Below are 24,152 nucleotides of genomic sequence, written 5' to 3' on the forward strand. Positions count from 1 at the left end.
GAGCGGCGGGTGCTGCCTTGCCCAGCACAGCCGCCGCGGGAGCCTCAGCAGCGGCAGCAGGAGCAGGAGCAGGAGCAGCAGCCATGAGCCAGGCAACCGCCGCCTCTCTTTCAGCAGCAGAAGTAGCCGCCGCGTCCGCTCCCGCCTCCCGCGGGGCTCCCCAGCAGCCGTCCGCTGCCGCTGCCGCCGCCGCCACCCGCGTCTCTCCCAGCTCTGCGGGACCATGAAGCGGCAAAACGTCCGGACTCTGGCCCTGATCATCTGCACCTTCACTTACCTGCTGGTGGGCGCCGCCGTCTTCGACGCCCTGGAGTCCGAGGCGGAGACTGCCGACCGGACTAAGCTGGAGCAGAAGCAGCTGGAGCTCAAGAGCAAGTACAACCTCTCCGAGGCCAACTACTGCGAGCTCGAAGGGGTGGTGCTGAAGCTGAAGCCCCACAAGGCTGGCGTCCAGTGGAAGTTCGCCGGCTCCTTTTACTTCGCCATCACCGTCATCACCACCATAGGTAAGGCGGAGGACAGCTGGGCTCCGGCAGAGCCTCTCGCTGCGGCCTCAGGGCGCTTTCCGCCCGGCCGCAATGATCCCCGGTTTAGATTCCGCCCCCTCCTCCCCACTCCAACATGCACCCACACCTTCCGCTTTCCCATTTGCAGTTTGTCTCCTGCTTTTTTGTGTGTCGGACCTTTTGGTTGGTTTAGGAGTCCCTTCCTTTTCTCACGACCAGGCTGGAGCGGATCGGCAACTTTATTCTGGGGAAAGAGATTTTCCAAGAATAGAGAGTGGACCCCCTTGTTCTCAGATAGGTCACTGCTTTGGGGTGCGGCAGAGGCGCTCTATCTTGCTTCCTTCTAGCTTTCCCAAAGCTGGCTTACGACTGTCCCATCAACCCAGCACAGCCGCTCTTTTACTCTCTGGGTGTGATGGGCGTTTTAGTCGTAGAGTACGCCGCCTGTGAATAGTTTTCTCTACGTAGCTCTTAAGCGCCTGACTATATTACACCTCCTTTCCCGCTCTATCCCGCACTCTCCCACCTGGTTTTCTTCCCTTGCTTTTGCGCTTTTCCCTCGGGGAGGCGCACTCGGGAAGGCATCCCGTTCCTCGGGGTGCCTGGGCACCTGAGATTCTCGCTCTCATGCTCAAGCCGTTACCCGCGAATGGCCTTGGGGCTCCCCCCCTTCTTCTCGAGGTTCCCCAGCCTGGCTGTGGAAGAGTATGCGCGTGTGTGAAGCCTGCAGTGCATGCTAAAGCAGGGGGAACAATAGAGACAAAAGATTTTCCACCGAAAGCAGAGCCTTTCTCTCTTCTTTCCTCCACCCCGAATTTGTTTAGCCCGAGAGCGTGTGCGCCATATCTGAAGGCGTGTTGTGGATTTCCAGTTGCACTCTCCGTATAATCCGTTGTAGCAGCTGCCAGTTGTGGGGCGTGGGGGGGGGAGGAGGAGGAGAGCACTTGTGGGGAAAATTATCTAAAGGGTTCCAAGTAAGGAGCAAAGCTCAGCTTCCCCCACCCCCACCCCCCGCGAAAAAAACCTTCCTGGGTTGGGTAACTCTTCGGGCTAGATGAGAGAATCACTGCATTTCAACCACATCTTCTAAACTAGGCCCAATGAAACTCTTCTGAGTAAATATGTGCACAAGTGAGCTGCTAAAATATCTATTCTGGACACGTGCTTGAGATATTAGAACATTCTTTGCATGTTTGAATAAACAGACTTACTTGAAGTAAACTCCACTATGTTTAATAGAGTTCCTTCCTGTGTAATTCTGTCCAGGACTACAGCCCTAAAGAGTTGTAGAACAGTTTAATTCTTTCCCTGCCCAACAAGGTTTCCCTTCCCTGCCTCTTGCTTACCAACCAACCCACTACCCCTGTCCCTCCCTTTCATATAGGTCCCTTAGAATTATTTAGATGTCCAGATACCCCCCCCTTTTTTTTAAGGGAGAAGAGATCACTTCCTGGTTCTCTCTGGTCATAAAAGCATATGGGTTGTTTCGGGAAGGAACTCATCTTGACTTTTGAACAATGTCTGAATTGTTCAAAATGAGCAATATGAATAAAGCAAGAGCATCTTCTGACTTTGCCTGCAATGTATACATTCCCAATCTTTTACATATCATCCTGATGGGAATGGAGGGGGATTCCCTTGATGAGAAGAGAATCAGGAATCATGTTTCCACTCTGCTGCATAGCAAGCTCAAAAAGTGTTAGAAGAATATCTTATATTAAGGCCAGCAATCTTCCAACCCTTTATAGGAGAGCAAGTTTCAGTGTGTGGAATGGCACTTATTGGTGAGTAAGCATACTCAGGATTTCACCCGTAGACCTCACTCACCTTATCAGGCAGGGCATTACTTTTGGTGTGATAAAGGAGCCAGTTATAGCAAGGTTGTTTCTATTTTGTAGGTGAAAATTGAGAAGGGGAAGGAGCTTGTTCAGTGCCCATTGGTGGAGAACTTAGAAAACTCAGTCACTTCAATGCAGAATTATGCCATTGTTGGATACTGGCAAAGTTTTTCTTTAGTTAATTTAATTTAATTTAATTTAATAACATTTATATACCGCCCTTCTCCCTGAGGACTCAGGGCGGTTCACAGGGCAGAATAAAATACCAAATACAAACATTAAAAAGAGATTAAACAGTTGCCCTAGTTAAAACAATAGAAGTACAATTCTAAAAACCCCAAGATAAAATTAAGAAACCAAAAATAAAACAACCCCACCGATCCCCCTCAGGCTAGGCCAGCTTGTACAAACAAAAACGTCTTGAGATCGCGACGAAAGGAGCGAAGATCGGGCGCCATCCGGAGCTCTACCGGTAGCTGATTCCACAGCTCCGGAGCGCCCACAGAGAAGGATCTCCCCCTGGGGGCCACCAATCGACATTCTCTGATCGGTGGCACCCTGAGGAGGCCCTCTCTGTGGGAACGCACAGGGCGCAGGGAGCTGATAACTTATGTAAGAATCCATGCTGATAATCCATGCAGTCTCAGCTTGGGGGTGAGGGGTTATGAGAAAACAAACAAACAAACAAAAACCATTAGATTGCCCCACAGTTCATTAGTAAAAGATAGTCTTTGTGGGAAATAGATAAGGGCAGGGCTTTTTTTCTCATAGAACGCTCAGAACGGAGTTCCGGCACCTTTTTTGGATGGAACCTTGTAGGACAGGCAAGGCGGGTTGTATGACACGTGTGAGTTCCGGCACCTTTTTCTTATACAAAAAAAGCACTGGATAAGGGGCAGTACTGATGGTAACTGGTTTTTTAAATTGCATCACAAGATTTCACTTTTCTACTCTATTCGCAAATCACTTTGATTTTGCAATAAATACTACTGTTACATCTAAACAATTGTATTCATATTTACTTTAAAGTGAGTTCTGTTGAACTCAGTAGAGTTTACTATTAAGTAAACATCTTCTCGTGTCATCTGTAGAGTGAACACTATGTTCTCTTTATTTTTGTTGCAACATTTCTGTTCTTAACGGGACAAAAGGCTTTTCTTTGATGCTTTTAAAAATAAATGTTATACATTTTGCAACATATTAAGCCTGCTTCAGATAGAGCATTTTTAAGGACAAACAAATGCAACTGGGTACAGTGTGACATGCAGAGCAAGAGATCAATTTAAGCTCCTAATTCTTGCTTGCAATCAGATTAATTCCTGATTTATGTTGCTGCTACATAACAGAATGGAATTCTAGCCAAAGCCTCACAGAGATCAGACAGCCTTGAAACAGCTTCCAATGAGCCCAAATTATTTTTTGAATCTCTGGCTCTTGAAGCATTTCTCTACAGCCTGTCCTTCTAAGACAGCTCTTCCTGCTCTCAATCATTGTGTCTTATTTTTAGAACATACTCTTTGCTTTGTATCATTTCTTCTAAAAGTGCAAATCTTTATAGACTATCCTTCTCTTCATGTGCACAAAACTCTTTAAGAGGGACCATCTCTTGTCCTGCCTAATATAAGTAAAGTTCACCCTTCATTCAAAAGAATGAGATAGCACTACAGAAACAGCCATAAAACAATTAAAGCCCACTAACTGATAAATGCAATTGCTATCACCAATAACCAAAAGCTGAAATACCCTTTGAGCAACCTTCTAAAAAAAATATTGGTGTTTCATCTTCTCTGAAAAAGTAGAGCAGTTACAGGTCATACAGATGAGCATCATTCTGCCACCCTGAGGCAATCAGAAGAAAGTCCTGTGGCTTGATCCACAGACCCTTACATAGTATAGGCAGTAGCTCCCAATTTCAGGAAGGAAAACATCAGTTGGATCAATGTAGGGCAAAGATATCTCTAAAGTTAGGAGATGCCAAACTAGGAAGAGTTGCAGGGTCATAACAAAGGTTCTGAAACTGCACTCTGAAATGGATTGATAGCTAGTGGAATATTCCCATATTTAGCCAAACAAATCCCTGGAATTTGGACTTTAGCAACAGATGATCATTGTACTGCTATAACTTTCTGTGGGGCAGGGGGAGTGACGCCACATGTGTCATGATATCACTGTTCCCTTGCCATCATAGGGGCTTAGATGCTTATGCCTCTGCTGAGTGAAGTGTCCAAGTCACTCTTAAGGACTATTTAGTAAAGCAGTCTCTCTTCAAAGATGCAAAAGTATGGATCAGTTGATGCCTGATTGAGTTCACGTTCTCACTGCCCTTTCAGCTTATGTTCTTGGGTCTTGCTGGAATTCCACATGCTTTGAAGTTGCAAATGTACCTTCTGCTAAAAATATTCCCCTTTGGAGGCATGTGCTTGAATTTGATAAAACTGAATTTGTCAACAAACCATGGCCGGGTTCACACATAATGCAAGAAGGGTATGCTTTACTAATTACAGTAATTAAGTTTAGTACTCTTGACCTTGAAAGAAACAAAGCAGCTTTTGGTTTAACAAGAAATGTGCACCTAGCCAAAGACTTTATGAAAGCTTCCATACAAGCTTTCTGGTACAAGTGACAATGATTTCACATGCATCATGACAATAACACTTATGTAAATTATGTAATTTGCATGATGATATCATGATGCACACAATACATTTGCCTTTTTCTCTCTTCCTCCATGCCCATATATCTCTCCATTGCCTTGTTTTTGCTATTGCCACTTCTCATAGAAAGTAAGGAAAAATATGAGCAGGAAAGTCATAATGGTTGCATTAAACACAACATACTTCACCTGAAACCTGAGCTAACAAAAGTAAAGTATAAGATGCTATACTTTCATACATCTGCCTAACATGCAAGTGTCCCAGGTTCGAATCTCAGAAGGGTATGGCTAGCTGATGAGAGCTAAATAGCTCAAAATAGTTATACTAGTCTCCCTTTAATTCTTTGTTGGTAAATTTAAATTTAACACACAAGTAGTCTGTTGTATAAACGACCTAGATTGGGACTGAAAGGTGAAAACGGAAGGAGTATGCTCTGTCCCATATTTGGGGTAGACCAGGTTGCCCTGATAGACTGGTCTCACCTGAAAACACTATAAGATGCTATGTTCAAAGAAACCATATCAGAACTTACTAGGTCATATTTTGTACCGAACCCCCCTTCCCATCTTAATTAGTTTATTGTTCTGCAAATTTCCAGGGCAGATTTCAAAGCCAATATTAGCTGAGCAGCTGTCAGTGAAAGATTATTCTTGGAACTTTTGCAAAATTAGTGAAAATACTGAGGAACACCACTGGAGTTATGTGAAATTATTTGGGGGCAGTGACAGAAATGGGGGGGCAATCTTTATGTAAAGTAATTTTAGCCAGTTTAAAATAAATGCAGGCTATCAAGAAAGGTAGCAATTAAGCCAAAATCCACTCCATTTTTTTTAGCTTCATTAAAGATAAAGACTGATTAAAAAATATTAAAAAGCAACCCAGCTTAGCTGGCTGGCTAAACTAACACAATTACTAGCCAAGCCAAAAATACCCTGCGATAATGGGAATCACTTGACATCTGAAAGTAGGAAGCATGCTAAACTAATAATCTGAATCAGAGAATTTCAGGGGCTTTGCTACAAGAGGTCTATTCCCCTTCCCCAGTCAATAGAAAGAGGCTACAGAAGAATTGACTTTCTGCAAGTGGGTCAATAAGAAGAGGAAGTGGGTCTTAGGTACAAAACTTGTAACACATGCTGGGGTGGAGACTGAGGCATGCAGAAAAGGAGATGAAACAGCTCCGATTAGTTATTCAGTCACCACTCTATTTCTTTCCACAAGTAGGAAAACATGGTGGAGAGGCTAAGGGTAGATTGAAGTGAGATTGCTAAATGCAGGGTGGTTCAGCATTTTGTGGGAATCCAACTACACTCTTAATATATTGCATGAAGCAGGTCCTTAAACCATACAGGTATTATGGTTCCTTCAACACAGCATGTGACCCTTGCTTACTCAGATTTAAGATTTAGCACGTTATGTGAATCTAGCAGCTTCCATTTTTGCAAATCCTCTGTGCTGCCCACTTAACTCCAGTGAAGAGTGTGGCTATGTGCAGATAAATCAGGCTCTCAAACTGAGACAGAAATCAGCCTTGGTTTGACTCGGGTTACAACTACATTCATACAATCTAAAGAGAAGGGATGGTCCTGGGTCAATGGCACAGCTTCTACTACAAAGTGCCAATTTCATTCCTCTTCTAACCTGCTCTTTTGGGGATATGCTGGGATCACAGCTGTCAACTGGAGTGATAGGAATCATCCAGCACATCTAGAGGGCCCTAGACAGTGGGGGTGGGGGTGGAGGGCAAGAGGTTGTTTCTAAAGAAGTTTGTGACTCTTCAGTAAAGTTCATTAATTGTTGCTAATGGTGACGTTGATGCATTAATGATCAGGTGTATGGTGTTACCCCAATTGCTCTTAGATATTTTATAAAGAATCAAGATGGAAATCTAATGATAGCAATCACAGCAACAATATTACAGCTTCTACTGCTACTACTAACTTTCAGCACTTCCAAAGGATCTGCCTTTGATGACAGAGCTAATAATAATGCTGGAAAAATTCTCAAGTTGCTGTGACTGTATTGAGTTTGGCTCCTGATGGAATATGCTTCTGTTTAAAGCATGATTTTTATAAGAAAGTGAACTCCACCGAGAAATGATTTTTAGATAAACATGTTCAGGTTGAAGCTAGCTATACATTATGCATAAATTCACTTTTCAAAAAGAAAGGGAATGTTAAAGAATTTGAGAAGCAACGTGATGTGAGTGCAAATGGCTAAGACTGATTGATCTTCATCCTGTATAGAGAGAATTAAGGCTAATCCAAGTAGAGAGGAAGGAAGGAAGGAAGGAAGGAAGGAAGGAAGGAAGGAAGGAAGGAAGGAAGGAAGGAAGGAAGGAAGGAAGGGCTTTCCCACAGATTCTCTACTTTTTTTTAACTTTTTAAAAGTAATTTATGGGCATCCTTCCATGAATTTGTGCATATACATTGTTTCTTCTCTCCCACTAGTAAATTCTCAAACAGCAACTTTAAGATTTGTGGATTTCAACTTCCAGGATTCCCCCAGCCAGCCATGCTAAAGTGTTAGCGCCTACAAATAGAGACCATATAGAATCTTGGCAAGATCAACATTTACTCTGGACTTCTATTCAGACCAACCAGAAAAGGATGTTACGCATGTTTCATATTTCACAAAGTCATTGTGTGTGAATTGGGTGGCCATATAAATCTATTTAATAAATAAATATCTCTGAACAATAATAAATTCTAGAGGGTACAGTTTTAACTCCCTCTATAAGAAGATCGGGGATGTGGTGGCTCAGTGGGTTAGGACGCTGAGCTTGTCGATCAGAAGATTGGCAGTTTGGTGGGTCAAATCCCGAGTGCCGCGTAGCAGAGTGAGCGCCTGTTACTCTTCCCAGCTTCTGCCAACCTAGCAGTTCGAAAGCACATAAAAATGCAAGTAGAAAAATAGGGACCACTATGGTGGGAAGGTAACAGCGTTCCGTGCGCCTTTGGCATCTAGTCATGCCGGCCACATGACCACGGAGACGTCCTTGGACAAACGCTGGCTCTTCGGCTTTGAAACGGAGATGAGCACTGGCCCCTAGAGTTGGAAACGACTAGCACACATGTGCAGGGGAACCTTTATAAGAAGCTCAGTGGCATTCTGTAATTTTTTTTGGCATATATGCAGATGGAGCTAAAGTAGAGACACAATTTGAACAAAAATTCTCATTTGGGCATTTATTTATTCAACAGATTTCTATGCTGCTTCCTATGTCAAAAGACATTTCATATTTTCAGGTTATTGAGAGCTCCAGTTATTAAGAGTTATTTGCATATAATTTCCTTAATAAATTGGAGACTTGCCTGGACCATCCAAGTATTCTGCTTATATCCTAGCTTTACAGGCATAGGAGGGTCACTAGGAAAGAGAACTGGAGTAGAAAGAACTGTAAGCTGAATGCTTAATCACTAAATCTTTTAGCAGCTGTTTTATTCCAGCAACTGGACCTCCTTTTGCAGAAACTTGTCTTTTCTTTCTTTTTTACTGGGTTTCAGCTCAGCCTTCAAAACGCTTGTTGGTCATTTACCCAAATCTAAATTCTAAAAAACACAGATTTATCCCCCATTTGAAATAAAATATGAAGAAAAATAACAATAGAATATTTGTACCCCGAGGTGGAACCATGAGTCTCTGGTGCTCTCTCTTTTCTTGCAGATGTTTCATTACCCAACTTGGTGACATCAATATTACCTAGTTGGCTAATGAAACATCTGCAAAAAAAATAATAACTCAGCTCAGAGAGCACCAAGGACCTCCTGAAGAAAGACAGAGATATGAAGATCATTAGCAAAGAGAAAATGGAAGGATAGCAACCAAACAGAGAAACAGAAAACTTGCAGAGTGAATAAAAGCTTCTTTTTTCAAGAGAGAATCCGAAACTGATTTCCAACACAGTTTCACCTTTAACTTTTAAACTCAAGAATAAAAGTACGTCAACACAGTCCATTAATTTTGAGTGACATATTTATATCGGGCAGAACAGTCTTTCTCACATTAAGGGACTTCGCCTTGACCTTTGAGAGATAGACCCCCAAAGATGGGGGGGTTTTCAAAAAAAATATCGCACAGTTTAAATAAATACAGCTCGTGCAGTTAGACTCCAAGCATTTAATAATTTATCCCATCAACATTAAAAATTACAATTCCTCAGTCCCATCAGGCAGGCTGCACTTTCATTCAACAAAACCTGTACATTTGGTCACAAGGAACTTCCCCTCTGCCTGTTTTGATTTATTATTGATGTCATTTGTAGACTACATTTCCACATGAAATGGTGCTCAGGGGGGCCACTAATACATTATGATACAATAACATTTAGAAAAACATCATTTGTAATCAAGAGGAGTGCCCACCAACAGGCAAACATTCACATTTTATCAACGCAATTGCTTAAACAGACCAAGTCCGTCTAGATAAAAATGAGTTTGTCTGCTTGGGAGAGCGATAGAAATGGAAGTTAGCTTGATCTCCTTTTTCAGGGAGCTCCAGAAATATGTGCTAAGTCCAGGAACTCTTTGGACTGCTTGTGGCCCTTGACTAGTACCCCTGCCTTGCATGCATATATTGGCAGAAGGAATTCCAAATAATAAGAATGGCAGGGAGGCCACTGCATGGTGTCTGAAGAATGACATGGTGGAAGAGTCCCTGGGAGCAAGGTAGCCTGTTCAACTCTCCCTGTTTTCAACCCCATCCCGAGGACAGAATGTACACTATCTGTGGCATTTCTGCCCTGGCCTTGACTGATCAGCACCACTCTACTGCCTGTTCAAAATTGCCCTTGGCTTCACTCGTTTGGCCCTGCTTATCTCCTCATTCATTTCCTGAATTGATTTTTGGATGGTCAAGGAAATCTTTAGTGGAAGGATGACTCTCTAGCTAAGTCTCTGTGGCTATTCTTTGGCCCCAAACTGTAATTCAACTTGTCAAAGACTTTGGCATCCTTAAGAGATGCTTACACGGATCCCCACTGTGCTTGCTCTGGTGAAGCTTGATTGGCTGAGAGGTAGTTGTTTTCATGTTAAGCCTGCACAGATTTTGGGAGGGGGTTTTCTCTTAAAAGCTTTCTCTGTGTTGCAAGGCATTATGTGAGCAAAAATCTACAATTTTCAGATGGGGAAAAATCTATTTTGTAGCCAGCATGACTTTCTCTCATTTGCGGATATTATTCATGTTCCAGTATCCCTAACAACCCACCACTTTTCACCTGTAGATGCTATCTCTATTCTACTGATTGCAAAACTAGACCTAAACTAAAATGTAAACAATTAAATCTGCAGCCGCATATCAGAAATCTGCAGCCGCATATCAGCAGTTGGTAATAGAAAAGTCATGTGTTTTTCTGTATAGCTGTATATCAATCAGATAGCAAGAAAAAGTGCCACATGTCACAGAACTGTGCTGTGTTTTAGATTCGATTTCAAAAAAGTTCTTTGGAGCAAGTCATGGCACAAATGTAGCCCTTGCCTCCAACTCCTTAAGGCAACTGCCTTTTCTGGAAAGAGAACTGGGGGGAAAAATTGGAACTCTGATTTTATATATGGTGACGGCAGCAAGATTGCTCTATGCACAAAAGTGGAAGGGTGCCTCAATTTCTACCATGGACAAATGGTTACAGAAGCTGATGAAATTAGCAGAGCTGGCCAAATTGACTGTGTTGATAAAAAGAAAACAACATAAGTACTTTTGTTTCTAATTGGAAACTGCCTCTGGACTTTGTGCCTGAGGTGGAAAAAAATGATATTATGATTTTGGGTTTAACTGATTAGACTGGTTAGTGCATACTACTATAGAAATGTAAAAAGTTGAGATTTGATTTTAATGTCTGATTTTACTGCAAAAGAGAGAGCAGGAAGTCAATGCCATTTGTTTGTTCCCCTTCCCTTCTTCACACCTTTTTTATTTTCCCTTTTTCTATTGTTGTCCTCTACTATTTGCTTTTGTATTTTCACATTTTATGTTAAATAATAATAATAATAATAATAATAATAATAATAATAATAATAATAATAAGAAGAAGAAGAAGAAGAAGAAGTTGGAAGGGACCTTGGAGGTATAATAATAATAATAATAATAATAATAATAATAATAATAATAATAATAATAATAATAATAATAATAATAATAATAATAATAATAATAATAATAATAATAATAATGCTTAAGGCAACTGCCTTTCCCTGGAATTTCCTGGAATTACAGTCCTGGTCTCTTAAAGGACCAGAGGTCTGATTTTGTGTAGGGGTTATGAGAGATTGTGGGGAAGCTGACAAAGGATTGGAAGGGAGACTGGTCATCAACAATCAAGATCTAGAATCCATTGGCAGATTATTGTCTAAATATGTCAGCCTGGGTATTGAGAATCTTGGGGAAAAGAGTTTCAAACCACTCAAAGTGATTCTGCTTTAATCATCTTCTATAAATGAGAGTTGGAATTTTCTCTTGCCATTGCCAAGATTCTGTATTTACTTTCAGACAAGAATGAAAGATACCTTATTGGAATCTGTGCAGTTCTAGCTATCTTGATCTTGCCCAGCTGATCAGGGTTAAATTAACTCTAAGAAAGATTGAATTGATTTAGGAGTAAAGTTAACCTCCTGGCAGCTAACTGACTCAATCACTTGACTTCTTGATACTGTTCCACAACTTAAGTCCTCTTCCTCACCAAGTCAATGAAGTGGATTTTGCGATACACTTTATTGTGGAAGACATTATTTTTTTCCTGGTATTGTATCTGGATCTGGCAATGTCATACAAAGAGTTCCTCTATTCCATCTGCCAGACCATGGAGCAAACATTTATTGTCCAAGCAAGACCCTGGAATTTCTTTCACACAAATTGAGGGTTCTCTTCTTTTTGCAAAACTTTAGCTCATTTTGCCAAATGATGCTTCACCACAAAGTGATCATTATGACCACCTTGTATTTGTACATTTCCTTCCTTGTTTACCACGAAAGGCTAGGGATTTCTCTACTTTTGTCTGAGAATGAAAATATTGCTTCATCAGACAATTACTGATTGCTAGATAGGGAGGAAATCCAAGGAGAAACAGTGTGAAGCAGAAATTTTATAAATCAAATCTCAGTTCTGTGAATAATCATTATTAAAGCAGAAGCTGCCTTGAGGAAGGCCCAGATTCAGTAGCAAAATACATGCTTTACATCTATGATGTGGCAGCTTCTCCGGATTCTGAAGAAGATATACAATGGTCTTTCTTTCTTTCTTTCTTTCTTTCTTTCTTTCTTTCTTTCTTTCTTTCTTTCTTTCTTTCTTTCTTTCTTTCTTTCTTTCTTTCTTCTTTCTTTCCCACCCATCTTGTAATCAATGACTCTGGGCAGCTTAAAACATAACATTCAGATGGCTTTGACTCCACTTAAGGCAGCTCTATGTACAAGATGCTTCCCTGATATATTAAGTGTGTGTGAACTCTTAGGAAGGGACTCTCAAAGCAAGGTTTTTGATTATCAAGACCAGATTTCTTCCTATTGCATTTACCACCATTAAGAAATGTCTTATCAGGCTCCATAAGGCACTCTTCTAATGTCCTGTATAAATCACTATTCTGATGTTCTACATAATCCAACACTTCTTTCATGCGGCTATCATCCTATGGGGCAGTCTTGCCAGAGGTGAGAATCTTGTGCTTGGATGGAGATGCTTCCATTCTACACAAGCCTGAGTGGAAATACTTCGTCTAGACAGATTACATTGAGAGGAAGCAGACCGTTAAGTTCTTGGATTCTCAGCTACGGAGTGATTTAAAGGTCAAAACCAGTAGCTTGAGTTGGGTTTTGAAACAAAGCAGGATCGGCCTTTCTAAATTGGCAAGACATACTCTTAATAACATTTTCAAGCCTAAATCCCACCCCTCACATTTGGAACCAGTTGACTTCAAGGGTAGATTCACACATAACATAATTCAGTAGTCAGACTGAAATTTTATCAAAACGTGTTATATCTGCACATGAAAGATCTTGGTTGCCTTACCCACCTGGTACAAATCTGTTAAACTACAATGGCCATTTGTAGCTTATATCGCAAACCTTAGTCACATTTTCATCCTAGTCTTTCAAAGAGAATGTAGTTCAACACTAAATCTAATTCCTCTTCCCAATGCACAAACATATTGTCTCTTTTATCCGGATTTAGATTCCGTTTATTGACCTCCTCCAGTCTATAACCAAGTTCAGGTACTGATTCAGATGGCAAGGAGAAATATGGAGTATCAACACTGTATTGATGGCATTTACCACATCATAAACATTTTTTAAAAAAATATCATGAAGCATCCTAACACATGACATAATTTTCAGTAGAGGTTTCAAAGCAGATGGTATAAAGAGGAGTAGAGAATTCACACCACCCTATCTTTAATTTATGTTACTGGTCCAGGAGGCTATAATGATGGTTTGATTTAAGCATGTAAATAAAGCAAATGTCTACTTTGTGATCCCCAAAGCCTTTAAATTCCCAAAGTGGGGATTCTGGATAGACTGAGAGAAGAAAAGGATCTTCAGAGGCAGGACTTTTTTTTCTTTCTCATACCGGAGGTTCCAGATTGCAAACATCCAAGCTCTGAAAACTTGAAAGCTACTGAGGAGACAGTCCAATGAGTTTTTAGCTCAGTGTTTCTCAAGCTTGGCAACTTTAAAAAGTGTGGACTTCAACTTCCATGCTGGCTGGGGAATTCTGGGAGTCGAAGTCTACACTTTTTAAAGTTGCCAAGCTTAAGAAACACTGGCTTACCCTTTTTTTCCCTTTTAAAAAGCCCTGATGCTTTTTTCTAGTCTTCCTCTAATGCTAAAGGTGAACTGGTGTCCCATGCAATGATTGTGCCCAAAGCAATAAGCTACATTAGTGGTAGAACTGTATCTTTCATACTTCTCTCTGGAAGAGATATGGAAGAAATGGCTGCTGGCAAGCTGAGGAGAAGTATAATAAGTATACAGTTAGTCTCAGGTTCAAAACATGTCAGCTGAATACTGACCCACACTACACAAGTACTGGGGCTCAGGTAGGGTTTACTAACCCCTAATGCAGAAGTCTGGCATTCACATAGTTCATGCCATCCTCAGCCCCCAGCCTGTGTCCTCTGAGATCACCACAAATTAACAGCAAAATTTTGATCATGTTTTTTTAAAGCTTGTTATGAAGATTTGAAGTGTTTTCTAAAAAAAATTTTTGGAGAATGTGCAATTCAGCTAATTCTTGATTTAGGACCACAGTTGGGACTGTGGCCTCCAATGCTAACCAATGCATTCATTAAGTGAGTTCCACTCAATTTGCCTGGTTGCCAGGCACCCAAATTTTGATTACCATATGTGATTCCAGAGACACTGCAATGGTTGCAAGTGCAAGGACCAGTTGTAAATCTTTTTTTCCCCAGCACCATCATAACTTCAAATTATCATAGATTACCTATGCACTGTTAATTTGCAGTACCCATTCCTTACATTAATAATGTTCTAATTTCTCTATGATTCCTGGTAGATGCAGTTGCTACATCCCCTAACCTTTAGTATTCTTATAGGGATACTAAATATAAACATTGCTTCATATGACAAGATAAACCTAACTGGAACAAGAATCTTTTCCTAACAACAAACTTCAATTGTTGTCCTCTAGTTTGCTGGTCAAAAGCTGTTCCGCATGACTGAGTTTCCTGGGAAGGTTACCAATACTCCAGTTCTGCCTGAATGTTCATAATTAGAAAGAAACTCACCTTCAGGTGGATATATTATCAAGATGAATTGGGCAGACAATGACCTCTGGAGTATACATAATAAGAAACTTGGTCGGCCTCATATTGTAATGAAGTAACCTGAGTGGATGTGGTATTAACTGGCTATTATACTAATAACCTCAACAGTTCCTTTAGCAATTGCAAATTATTTATAAGAGGCTGTCACATGCTGTCTACCCAGCTGATAATCAATATATGGCTTTTTTGCTTTAGTGACACTGTTGCTCTTTGCTGATTCAGGAGCTGTCCTTCCTAGGAATTTAATGTTATTAATGGTGGTTGGATTTATTGTTGTTTTAGAAGGCATTTCAGTTCTTTTGTCTCTCTGTGTGGGGCTTTTGGTAATGTTTTCTTTTCTTAAAAAAATAAGAATTGCTTGATATAAATAAACAGGAATGGGCTTGCTGTGGGCTGCCAAATCACAGAAGAAGGAGTAATGCTCAAGCCAGTGATGGATGGCCGCAGGAATCTGATGGGTTGCCCAAACAGTAGGAGAGTTGGCAGGTGGACAGGTCAATCAGCTTATTTTTTAGAGGCAAAGAGTAGAAGGCAAACAAGTCCTTCCCTTCCCCAGACAACAGAATTTCCTCTCCCTCTGTGGACATCTGACACCCCAATCTATTAGTAGTGAGATTGGCTGGAATATAGCTCAGTGCATTGCTGGGCCCAAAAAGGAAGAATTGGTCTTTCAAAACATCCTGTTCAAAAAGCAAGAACACTATGTTAAAAACAACAAACACCACACTATTGTTGTTTAACCAATAAAAAAACTCTGCAAAAACTTTACCAGAAACAACTGCCTATCCAAGGCCTCTGTGACAAATTGGGATAATGAAAAAAAAAATTGGACCTCAAAGAGGTGGCAATGACAATGGGAATTCCTTTCTCATCGTATTGCAAGGCCACATTCCAAATGTGTTTTCAACAATGGTCAGGAGCAGGCAACCAGGCCTCCTAAATCACCTCTGACATGTCCCAGCAAAGGTCCAGAGGTCACAGAAGCTTGTAATGCAGTGTTGCCAAACCTTTTTATCCCCACCACTCCCCAAACATTTCTTGTTGTCTTACACAACTGTGATCAGGAACACTTGCAGAAAAGGAACACTTGTGGAAAAGGCAACTGACTTTCGCTCCTGGAATTAAGGGGCACATGTTATCTGGAATGTAAGTGCTCTCTTTCCAAAAACAGAAATTTTCTTTATTATAGGAAGCTCAAATGACCTCTTTGGTGAAAAGCACTTCTTAACAGCTTTGGCTGTTCCAATGACTACAGCTCCTCTGCTGCACTCTTCTTGCTGTGGTAGCACATACATTCATAAGGATTTTTGGGGCTCCCCTTGAGAACAGTTTGGGGACTAGTGCAGAAGCTGGGCTGCAAAATCTGCCCTGGCTGATAATTGTTATGAACCAATGCCAAGTTATTGTTGGTTTATAAAGCCCCAAATTTCTCAAGATCAGATTATCTTAGGAATTGCCTATATTTTTATAATCCTATATGATCTTCATACTCTGATGTTGATATAGCAGTTTTCTAATATACATTGGTAGTGCAGTAGTAGAGCCCTCCCCAATGTGGGAGGAACATCTAATGGAAATTGAAATAACCCCTTCTCCCCCCCACTTAAAAAAATATCTACCTCCTTTTCTTTTTTTCATTATCTCTTATTTATTCCTTGTTGACTTATCTTCTATTACTTTGCTGTTCTTAATGTTCCAAAGGTTCTTTTCCAAAAGGCAACTGGACTTTCTTGGTTTTTTCCTTGAAAATGTTTTGCTTCTCATCCAAGAAGCTTCTTTAGTTCTGATTGTTTTCAAGGAAAAAAAAACTAAGAAGTGTTCTTATGCTGTTCTTAATGTTTCTCCTGATGTCTCATTTCATTTGTATTGTATTTCTTATAATTCCTCACATAGGCAGATAAATAATATTGAAACACTGTAAATTCTGGAATGAAATGACAGAATGTGTGGATGGGTTTACCCAACTTAAAATGGAAATGTGTCCTTTGTTCAGTGTAAGGAACCCAGCCATCATTTTAGATCATCAAGTTAAGATACACAATAGTTTACTGTGTGGAAGTGTGTGTGTGTGTGTGTGTGTGTGTGTGTGTGTGTGTAGCACAACACCGTGATTTGAACACAGGTATTATGTTAAACTGTGTTTAGGATGAAACATGGTGGCATGTCACCACTTGAGGATGCTTAATGTATTTTCAGTAGCATAACCAGAGTCAGTGATTAAGGCTCTAGTGTAGAAGAGGGTTCAGCAGCAGAAATTGTTATGCTAGACCAAGGAGAACAAACAGAGGGTCTCAACATTTTTCTCTTGAGCCCATGAGTTAAATGAAAGGGACTCCATCATTCTCCAATGATCTTGGCCTGTGTTGAGTGTTTTAGGTGGTGGTTACTCATGTGCAGACTTCAGAATGCATGTTATAGAATGTATGTCCAGCCTCATCTAAAATATAACAGAATAATAGAGTTGGAAGGGACTTTGAAGGTTTTCTAGTCCAACCACCTGCTCAGGCAGGAAACCCTATACATTTTAGACAAATGGTTGACCAATCTTTTCTTTAAAACTTCCAGTAATGCTGCAGCCACAACTTCTGGAGGAAAGTCATCCCACTGATTAATTGTTCTAACTGTCAGGAAATTTCTCCTTAGTTCTAGGTTGCTTCTCTCTTTGGTTAGTTTCCATCCGTTGCTTCTTGTCTTGCCTTCAAGTGCTTTGGATAATAGCTTGATTCCCTCTTCTATGTGGCAGCCCCTGAGATATTGGAACACTGCTATCCTGTCACCTCTCGTCCTTCTCTTCATTAAACTACACATACCCAATTCCAGAAACTGTTCCTTATATGTTTCAGCCTCCAGTCCCCTAATCATGTCTTCTCTGCACTCTTTTTAGAGCAGGGGTGTCAAACTGGCGGTCTGTGAGCCGGATGTGTCGTGCACAGGCCACGGCCACCCTGGCTCTACAAAGGCCGAAAGCATCACAACACGTCATGATATGTCATGTGACATGATTGAGTTTGACACCCATGTTCTAGGTTCACATCTTTTTTTATATCATAGTGACCAAAACTGGATGCATAGTCCAAATATGGTCTTACCAAGGCATTATATAGTGATATTAACACTTCCATTAAATATTTTCAGTAGTGCCTTGCCTAGCCCTCTTACAAAGACCTTTGGAAAAAAATGCTGGCCTGGCATTTATGCCCTTATTGTGATCTGTTCCCAGGAACTGCAGCTTGTCTTACAACACATGAACAAATCGACACCCAATGTGTATACATATATAGATTTGGGAGAGCCTCCATTAGTTTTGGTTTCTTTTTTCCCCTTGAGGTTGAATTGGGGCCTCTTCAATTTTTCCTTATGTGTCTGGGACCTCAGGTGGTGTTGCACAAGTTCATAGAGTTTGTACTACTACTACTAATAAACCACATTGTGAAACTGCCTGAATCTGGAGTGTGCTAGCTGGGGAGCAAAAGGGAGGGATAGGGGAGACAAACAGAGGAGTTCAGGGTATTCGCAGGGAATGTGGGGACCAAACATTCAAGATATGGTGTTATCAAAGCTGCCATCTTGATTCTTAAAGTCACTTTGTGGATGCCCCTGACTGCAAGAAATCTTCCCTTCCCAAGTAGCGTTAGAAGTGAACTCTGCCCTCATAGCTACCAAGACATAGGTTTTCCCTTGTACAAATTATACAGTGTAGGAAAAGGTAGACCATTTTGCAGCTCCTTCTGAATTAAATTGCATTAGAAACACAGAAAAGGGGAGAAAATGGAAACAAAGATTACAATTACATCTGCACATTATAAAAATGAGGAATACAAACTTATTGTACTTCTGCTCTGTACAGCACAAAAAGTTGTAGAAATCTATAACAATCTCCCTAATATCTATGTGAAACCTGCAAAGCAGACTAATAGGGTCATGGCTATTTACAAATTTTTATGAGCCTAGGAGAAATCCTATTTTTGAGCTGTTCCAGTGTGGCAACTTTCTGATAATGAACCAGGAGGGATAAACTGGTTTTTGGTCACAATGTACAGAGAAAAAATTAAGCATTGTGAAGTTGGGGCTGTATAAATCACAATGCTCAGAAACAAAATTGCCTGCATACTCAAAGCAAACTTGTTAGATAGCCATAAATTAGCCCTAAGTGCAAGCAGCTGGTATCTATGGGGCAAAGATTTATCAGGCTCCAGTAATAGGATTAGGATTAGGATTTATTAAATTTATATGCCGCCCTTCTCCCTAAGGACTCAGGGCGGCTCACAACAATAAAAATTAAGAGACATAAAATACAAAAATTAAAAAAGAATTAAACAATGAATATAAGAAATATGGGACAATTTAACACAATAAAAACTAAATTAAAAACCATGGTCAGTCCAGGCCCGCTTGTTGGAACAACCATGTCTTCAGGTCACGGCGGAAGGATCGAAGGTCAGGGGCTCTCTGCAGCTTTGGAGGCAGTTCATTCCAGAGGGTTGGCGGACCCACAGAGAAGGCTCTCCCCCTGGGGGTCGCCAGCCAGCATTGCCTGGCCAACGGAACCCTGAGGAGGCCGACTCTGTGGGAGCGAACTGGGCGATGGGAAGTTGACATTGGCAGCAGGTGGTCTCGCAAGTACCCCGGGCCTAAGCCATGTAGGGCTTTAAAGGTAATTACCAGCACCTTGAATTGCACCCGGAGGGCAACCGGAAGCCAATGCAGCTCGCACAGGAGAGGTGTAACATGGGAGTATCGAGATACTCCCATAAGCACCCGCGCGGCCGTATTTTGCACCAGCTGAAGCCTGCGGGCGCACTTCAAGGGCAGCCCCATGTAGAGAGCATTGCAGTAATCCAGGCGAGAAGTGACAAGGGCGTGGGTGACCGTGCATAGGGCATCTCGGTCCAAAAAGCAGTAGATGTGGAAACTAAACTTTTTGCTATTTTTCAAACGTACTTAAACCCCCTTCAATAAGGGAAAAAAGATTTGAGGACAAATTTTTGGAATGTATGGTTTGGTAACTACAAACTACAACCTTTGTGGGAGATGTTTTGTGCCTACAGGCCTACACATTGCCTGCCTTTTGGTGAAATCTGCTACCTAATGTTCAGTGAGGAAGAATTTTGCTAAAATTTTCAATGCATAACTTGACCATTCTCATTTCATCACAGACATTAATGCCCTGTTTTGGGAAGTAAAGATTAGAACCATGAACAAAACATACATATTTATTGCTGTAACACAGACATAATTAAGTCTTTGCAGCTGGCTTCCCATTTGCTTTTAAATTGAATATCAGGGCTGATGCCAACAAAGTTCCCCAGCAAATTACAAATTACCTGCAAGATGATGTGCATAAATCAAAAGTGAATTTTCCTTTGGAAGAGTAAAGGTTTTTTCCTTAGAGGAGGACGAGGAAGAGGAGGAGATGTAGGAGTGAGAAAATTGAAGTATCCATTTGGACCATGGACTCAGGTTAAGTTAAAAAAAAAGTGTGTGTGGGGGGAAACTACTTCCTGAAACATCTCTCAAATTCAGCTCTGATCCCTACACTGTGTCACAATTGCCAAATGAAGAAATACAAGGTTGAACAGCACAACTGGGTTGGATTTCTGGGAAAGAGAGACTTCTATGGAGTAAGAACCATGATGAGTACTAGCTGAGCCCAGGCAATGCCAGTTACTGAAAATTTTATAAGGCTAAGGCTGTTGCTGAAGATAACATTCAGTTTAGCTCATTTGAACATTCAGAACATTTGACTATGAATAGTTTCTATGGATATTTCAACCTTCATCTGGATCACTGTTGTAGCTTGACCTATCTTGAGTCTCTTACCATATTTCTTGGATTTGGGCCTGCAGATGGGTTTGAAAAATCCTTTGGCTTTATAGCCTCAATTAAGATTGATTTACTAGCTTGTGACATCAGCTATCTAACTATTTGCTCACATGCTCCCTGTATCTTCACGGGACAGAACTAACAGTCAGAGCAAGAAATTTCTGCCATTGTAATGTGGCTTAAATGCTCTCAGTGCACACAACCTACAGTAATTTCATATGTCACAAATATTGGAGATCCTCCATTTCCTGACCAGACCATCCTGTACAGTCCTTGACTTGATCTATACATAACCCCGAACACAACTAACGAACACAAGAAATTTTTTTTAATCCCATTTATATCCCGCCCTTCTCCGAAGACTCAGGGCGGCTTACAATCTAAAGCACAAATCAATGTGCTTAGCAATAGCCTTCATTCTATGTATATGCCTGCTTATTAGGGCTTTCGCCCCCCCCCTCAAGCGGCATTATTACAAAGTCAGCTTATTGCCCCCAACAATCTGGGTCCTCATTTTACCTACCTCGGAAGGATGGAAGGCTGAGTCAACCTTGAGCCTGGTGGGACGCGAACCTGTACTAATTGCAGGCAGCTGGTGTTACTTAAGGAGGCATTAGCCCACTGCTCCACCAAATTTTCAAATGTTACCTTGATGTTATGGCTGCTTTCCAGCTGTATGTCACATTTATATGGGCCCCAAAATGCTATCAATGGTAAAAAAAATCCATAAAGATCCTAACTGTGGTATTTGTTCTCTGAAGTCAGTTCTGAGAGAGCCTGAAGCAAAGTCACCAGTAGATTGGCTGAACTGTCATGCAGCTTTAGCACAATGCAGGTAGCACCATTTCAGAAGATTGTCCTTTGGCAGCCAATGAAGATTTTTGACAAAAAAAATCATGAATACTTTGGTGACATTCCAAGTGCCCATGTCTTCATTTAGCCTGAGAATGACCTCCTTTGGTTTGATGCTGGGAAATTATTTCCAGTTACTGTATAGGGATCAGTCTTAGATATTACGCAAAAGAGAGATCTCTGAGTAATAGGTTCCTAGAATTGGAATTGAATATGGTGCTGAAGCTTCTAGGAAAATAGATAAATCTCAGACTAAGGCTTCTTCAGAGAGAAACTATCCTATTATCTTACATGAATTGGGCAGTCATGAAAGGGGGAACATATTATAATTAATCAGTTCAAATACAACCCAAAGACTTATTTCAGCATTATGTTTCTCCACACTTCCCTTTACTGGCCCAATGGCTTCAATCAACCATCAGAGAAGATGATAGGATGCAGAGAGAAGTAATAATGGCCATGCAGGGTGAGGAGCTCAAATGAATATTTTTTCATGGAGTCTGCAATATCTTAAAAAGGATTGGCACAAAGACATAATTCCAGAACCTGTTTTTTGAACATTAGATACAATTATCAGATAGTCTACTTGAGCACTTCATGCATCCTAGTTCTTTTGACCTTATTTAGGGAGTAGAGTTCCCAGGTCTTGGAGAGAGGACCATTTAAAAATGTTTTTGAGCCTTGGACATCACCTTTGCTGAAAATATAAGTTCAAAGGTGAGGGTTGTATGTCTGATTGTGGGCAGTGTTCTTTGCTCCCAGCTGCAGAGCACTGTGCCAAGTGGTCTGCCCGCTGGGTTTAATTTTAGTTCTACCTTCAACTGCAGCACAGAAAGGAACATCCGGCTGGTGTCATTAGCTCAGCTGGCATGGACCAGATGACAGCTGCCACTGTCCATCAAAGGCCGGATCTTGGGGCTTTTCAAATCCTATCCTCTTTGCTGAATTACACCAAATGATTCCAAGCTGTCATGATGTCCAGGACTGTTAACAAAGGCCAAGAATTAAAGCCAACAAAGGACTCCAATGGGACTATGTAGCCTGACCCTAGGCCAAAAGTTTCCAGTGATTCCCTTTTCAGTCCTAAGAGCCAATGAGGAAGCTGCCTTTTATGGAATTGGGATTTAGAAGCCCCTCAGGTTGACAGAATGGATTTCAAGTTGTATAAGATATCTGGAATGATTAAAGATTGGCTCTAGGATTTTATCTATGCAAAGTAGTTTCTTCGCCACAGAGTGGGGCTCCATTGGTCTGTGTGTTCATCCTGCTGTCCTCCAGTGTCATCATGGGGCAGGAGAGGTTTGCTATGAATTTTATTTTCTCTGAGAGTATCTCATTGTTGTGTTATGAATGTTACTGATTTATATAGGAGAGTGCAACTTATCTCTGGCCTCATGCAATCCTTGGCCAATTTCACCCAGTCCTTGTTTTAATTTTAAAATTTATCTATACTGCCAGAGAGATGAGGCAGTCAACCTATTCTCCAAAGCACCTGAGGCAGGGCAAGAAGTAACAGATGCAACTTATTCAAGAGAGAGCCAACCTAGAAGTAATGAGAAAATTCCTGACAGTGAGAACAATTGATCAGTGGAACAGTTTACCTCCACAAGTTGTGGGTACTCCATCACGGGAGGTTTTTAAGAAGAGATTAGACAGTCATTTTCCCAGAAAGGTCTAGGATCTCTTGCTTGAACAGGGTGTTGGACTAGAAGATCTCCAAGGTCCCTTCCAACCTCTACTAAGAGCTATATGCTTCTTCCCAGTAGCAGCTCCTTGGATGACAGAGAAGAGGATAGCAGAGGGGAAAAGGGAAGAGAGAAAGGAAGAGTGGTGTTAGAAAGAACAAAAAGAAGGCCCACTACTTTGGCTTTGAATCCCATCCACTACTTGCTTTATCCTATTTACTGAGATTGTTTCTCAGAAGAGAAAAGAGTATCTTCATCTGTGGCTCTGACATTGTGATAGGTTCACAGAAGGACCATGAAGATGATACTGGAATTAAAACTGACCCCCAAAAGAGATTAAAAGGATACATATGTTCAGCCTTGCAAAAAAATAAGGTCAGGATACCATAACACTTTTCCAATCCTTGAAGGATGTCATGCAGAAGGACATTACGGCCTGTTGTTTTTTTAAAAATTCCACAGTGTAGCACACAGAAATACAGATATAAGCCAAGGGACGCATGTTCTGGTTGAATGTTAGAAAAACATTTAAACAGTAAGAACAGTTTGACAGTAGAACCAATTATCAGAGAAGAGGTGAGCTTTCTTTCATTGGAAGTGTTCAAGCTGAGCCCGGGTAAATCTCTGGGTGGGAAGCTTTAAATTGGATTCCAGCTTTGAGCAAAAGGCAAAAACTGATTATTTGAATGAAATAATATGAGCTTAAACTTTGTGAGTTTGTCTGATGCGGAAGCTCATGCCTTTAAATAAAAGTTGGTAGTCTGTCAGGTGCTATCAGGCTCCTTTATATTCGCACAAGTTGCTTAACTTAGGTAAACAAAGAGAGAATGTGATGCAAAGACAATGCTCATGTGAGTTAGTTTTAAGCCTGGGTTGCTTTGGATTGTCATGCTGAATGGTTAACAGAAATGAGAATCAGGAAAAGCCGTGGACCAAGGGGCTGTTCTAAGCATTCTGTGTCTCTCGTGTGCGTGTTTTTTTCAATCAGAGCATCTCTGCTCTTCACCAATTCTCTGCCTCAAGGT

At 41.1% G+C, this 24,152-nt stretch overlaps 1 protein-coding gene across 1 annotated transcript in view; it reads left to right on the forward strand.

Annotated features, from left to right (window-relative positions):
- Window positions 1–223: 223 nt before the first annotated feature.
- KCNK3 (potassium two pore domain channel subfamily K member 3) overlaps window positions 224–24,152 on the forward strand; it is a gene marked incomplete at both ends in the record, with an annotated part of 96,464 nt that continues 72,535 nt past the window's right edge. Inside the window, one exon of the mRNA XM_081322830.1 lies at window positions 224–506. Coding sequence (XP_081178956.1) covers window positions 224–506 — 283 coding nt within the window. The remainder of the gene's footprint in view (window positions 507–24,152) is intronic.

The sequence above is a fragment of the Vipera berus genome (genome assembly GCF_964194415.1).
Source record: "Vipera berus genome assembly, chromosome: 1".
In the NCBI taxonomy this organism is placed as follows: domain Eukaryota; kingdom Metazoa; phylum Chordata; class Lepidosauria; order Squamata; family Viperidae; genus Vipera; species Vipera berus.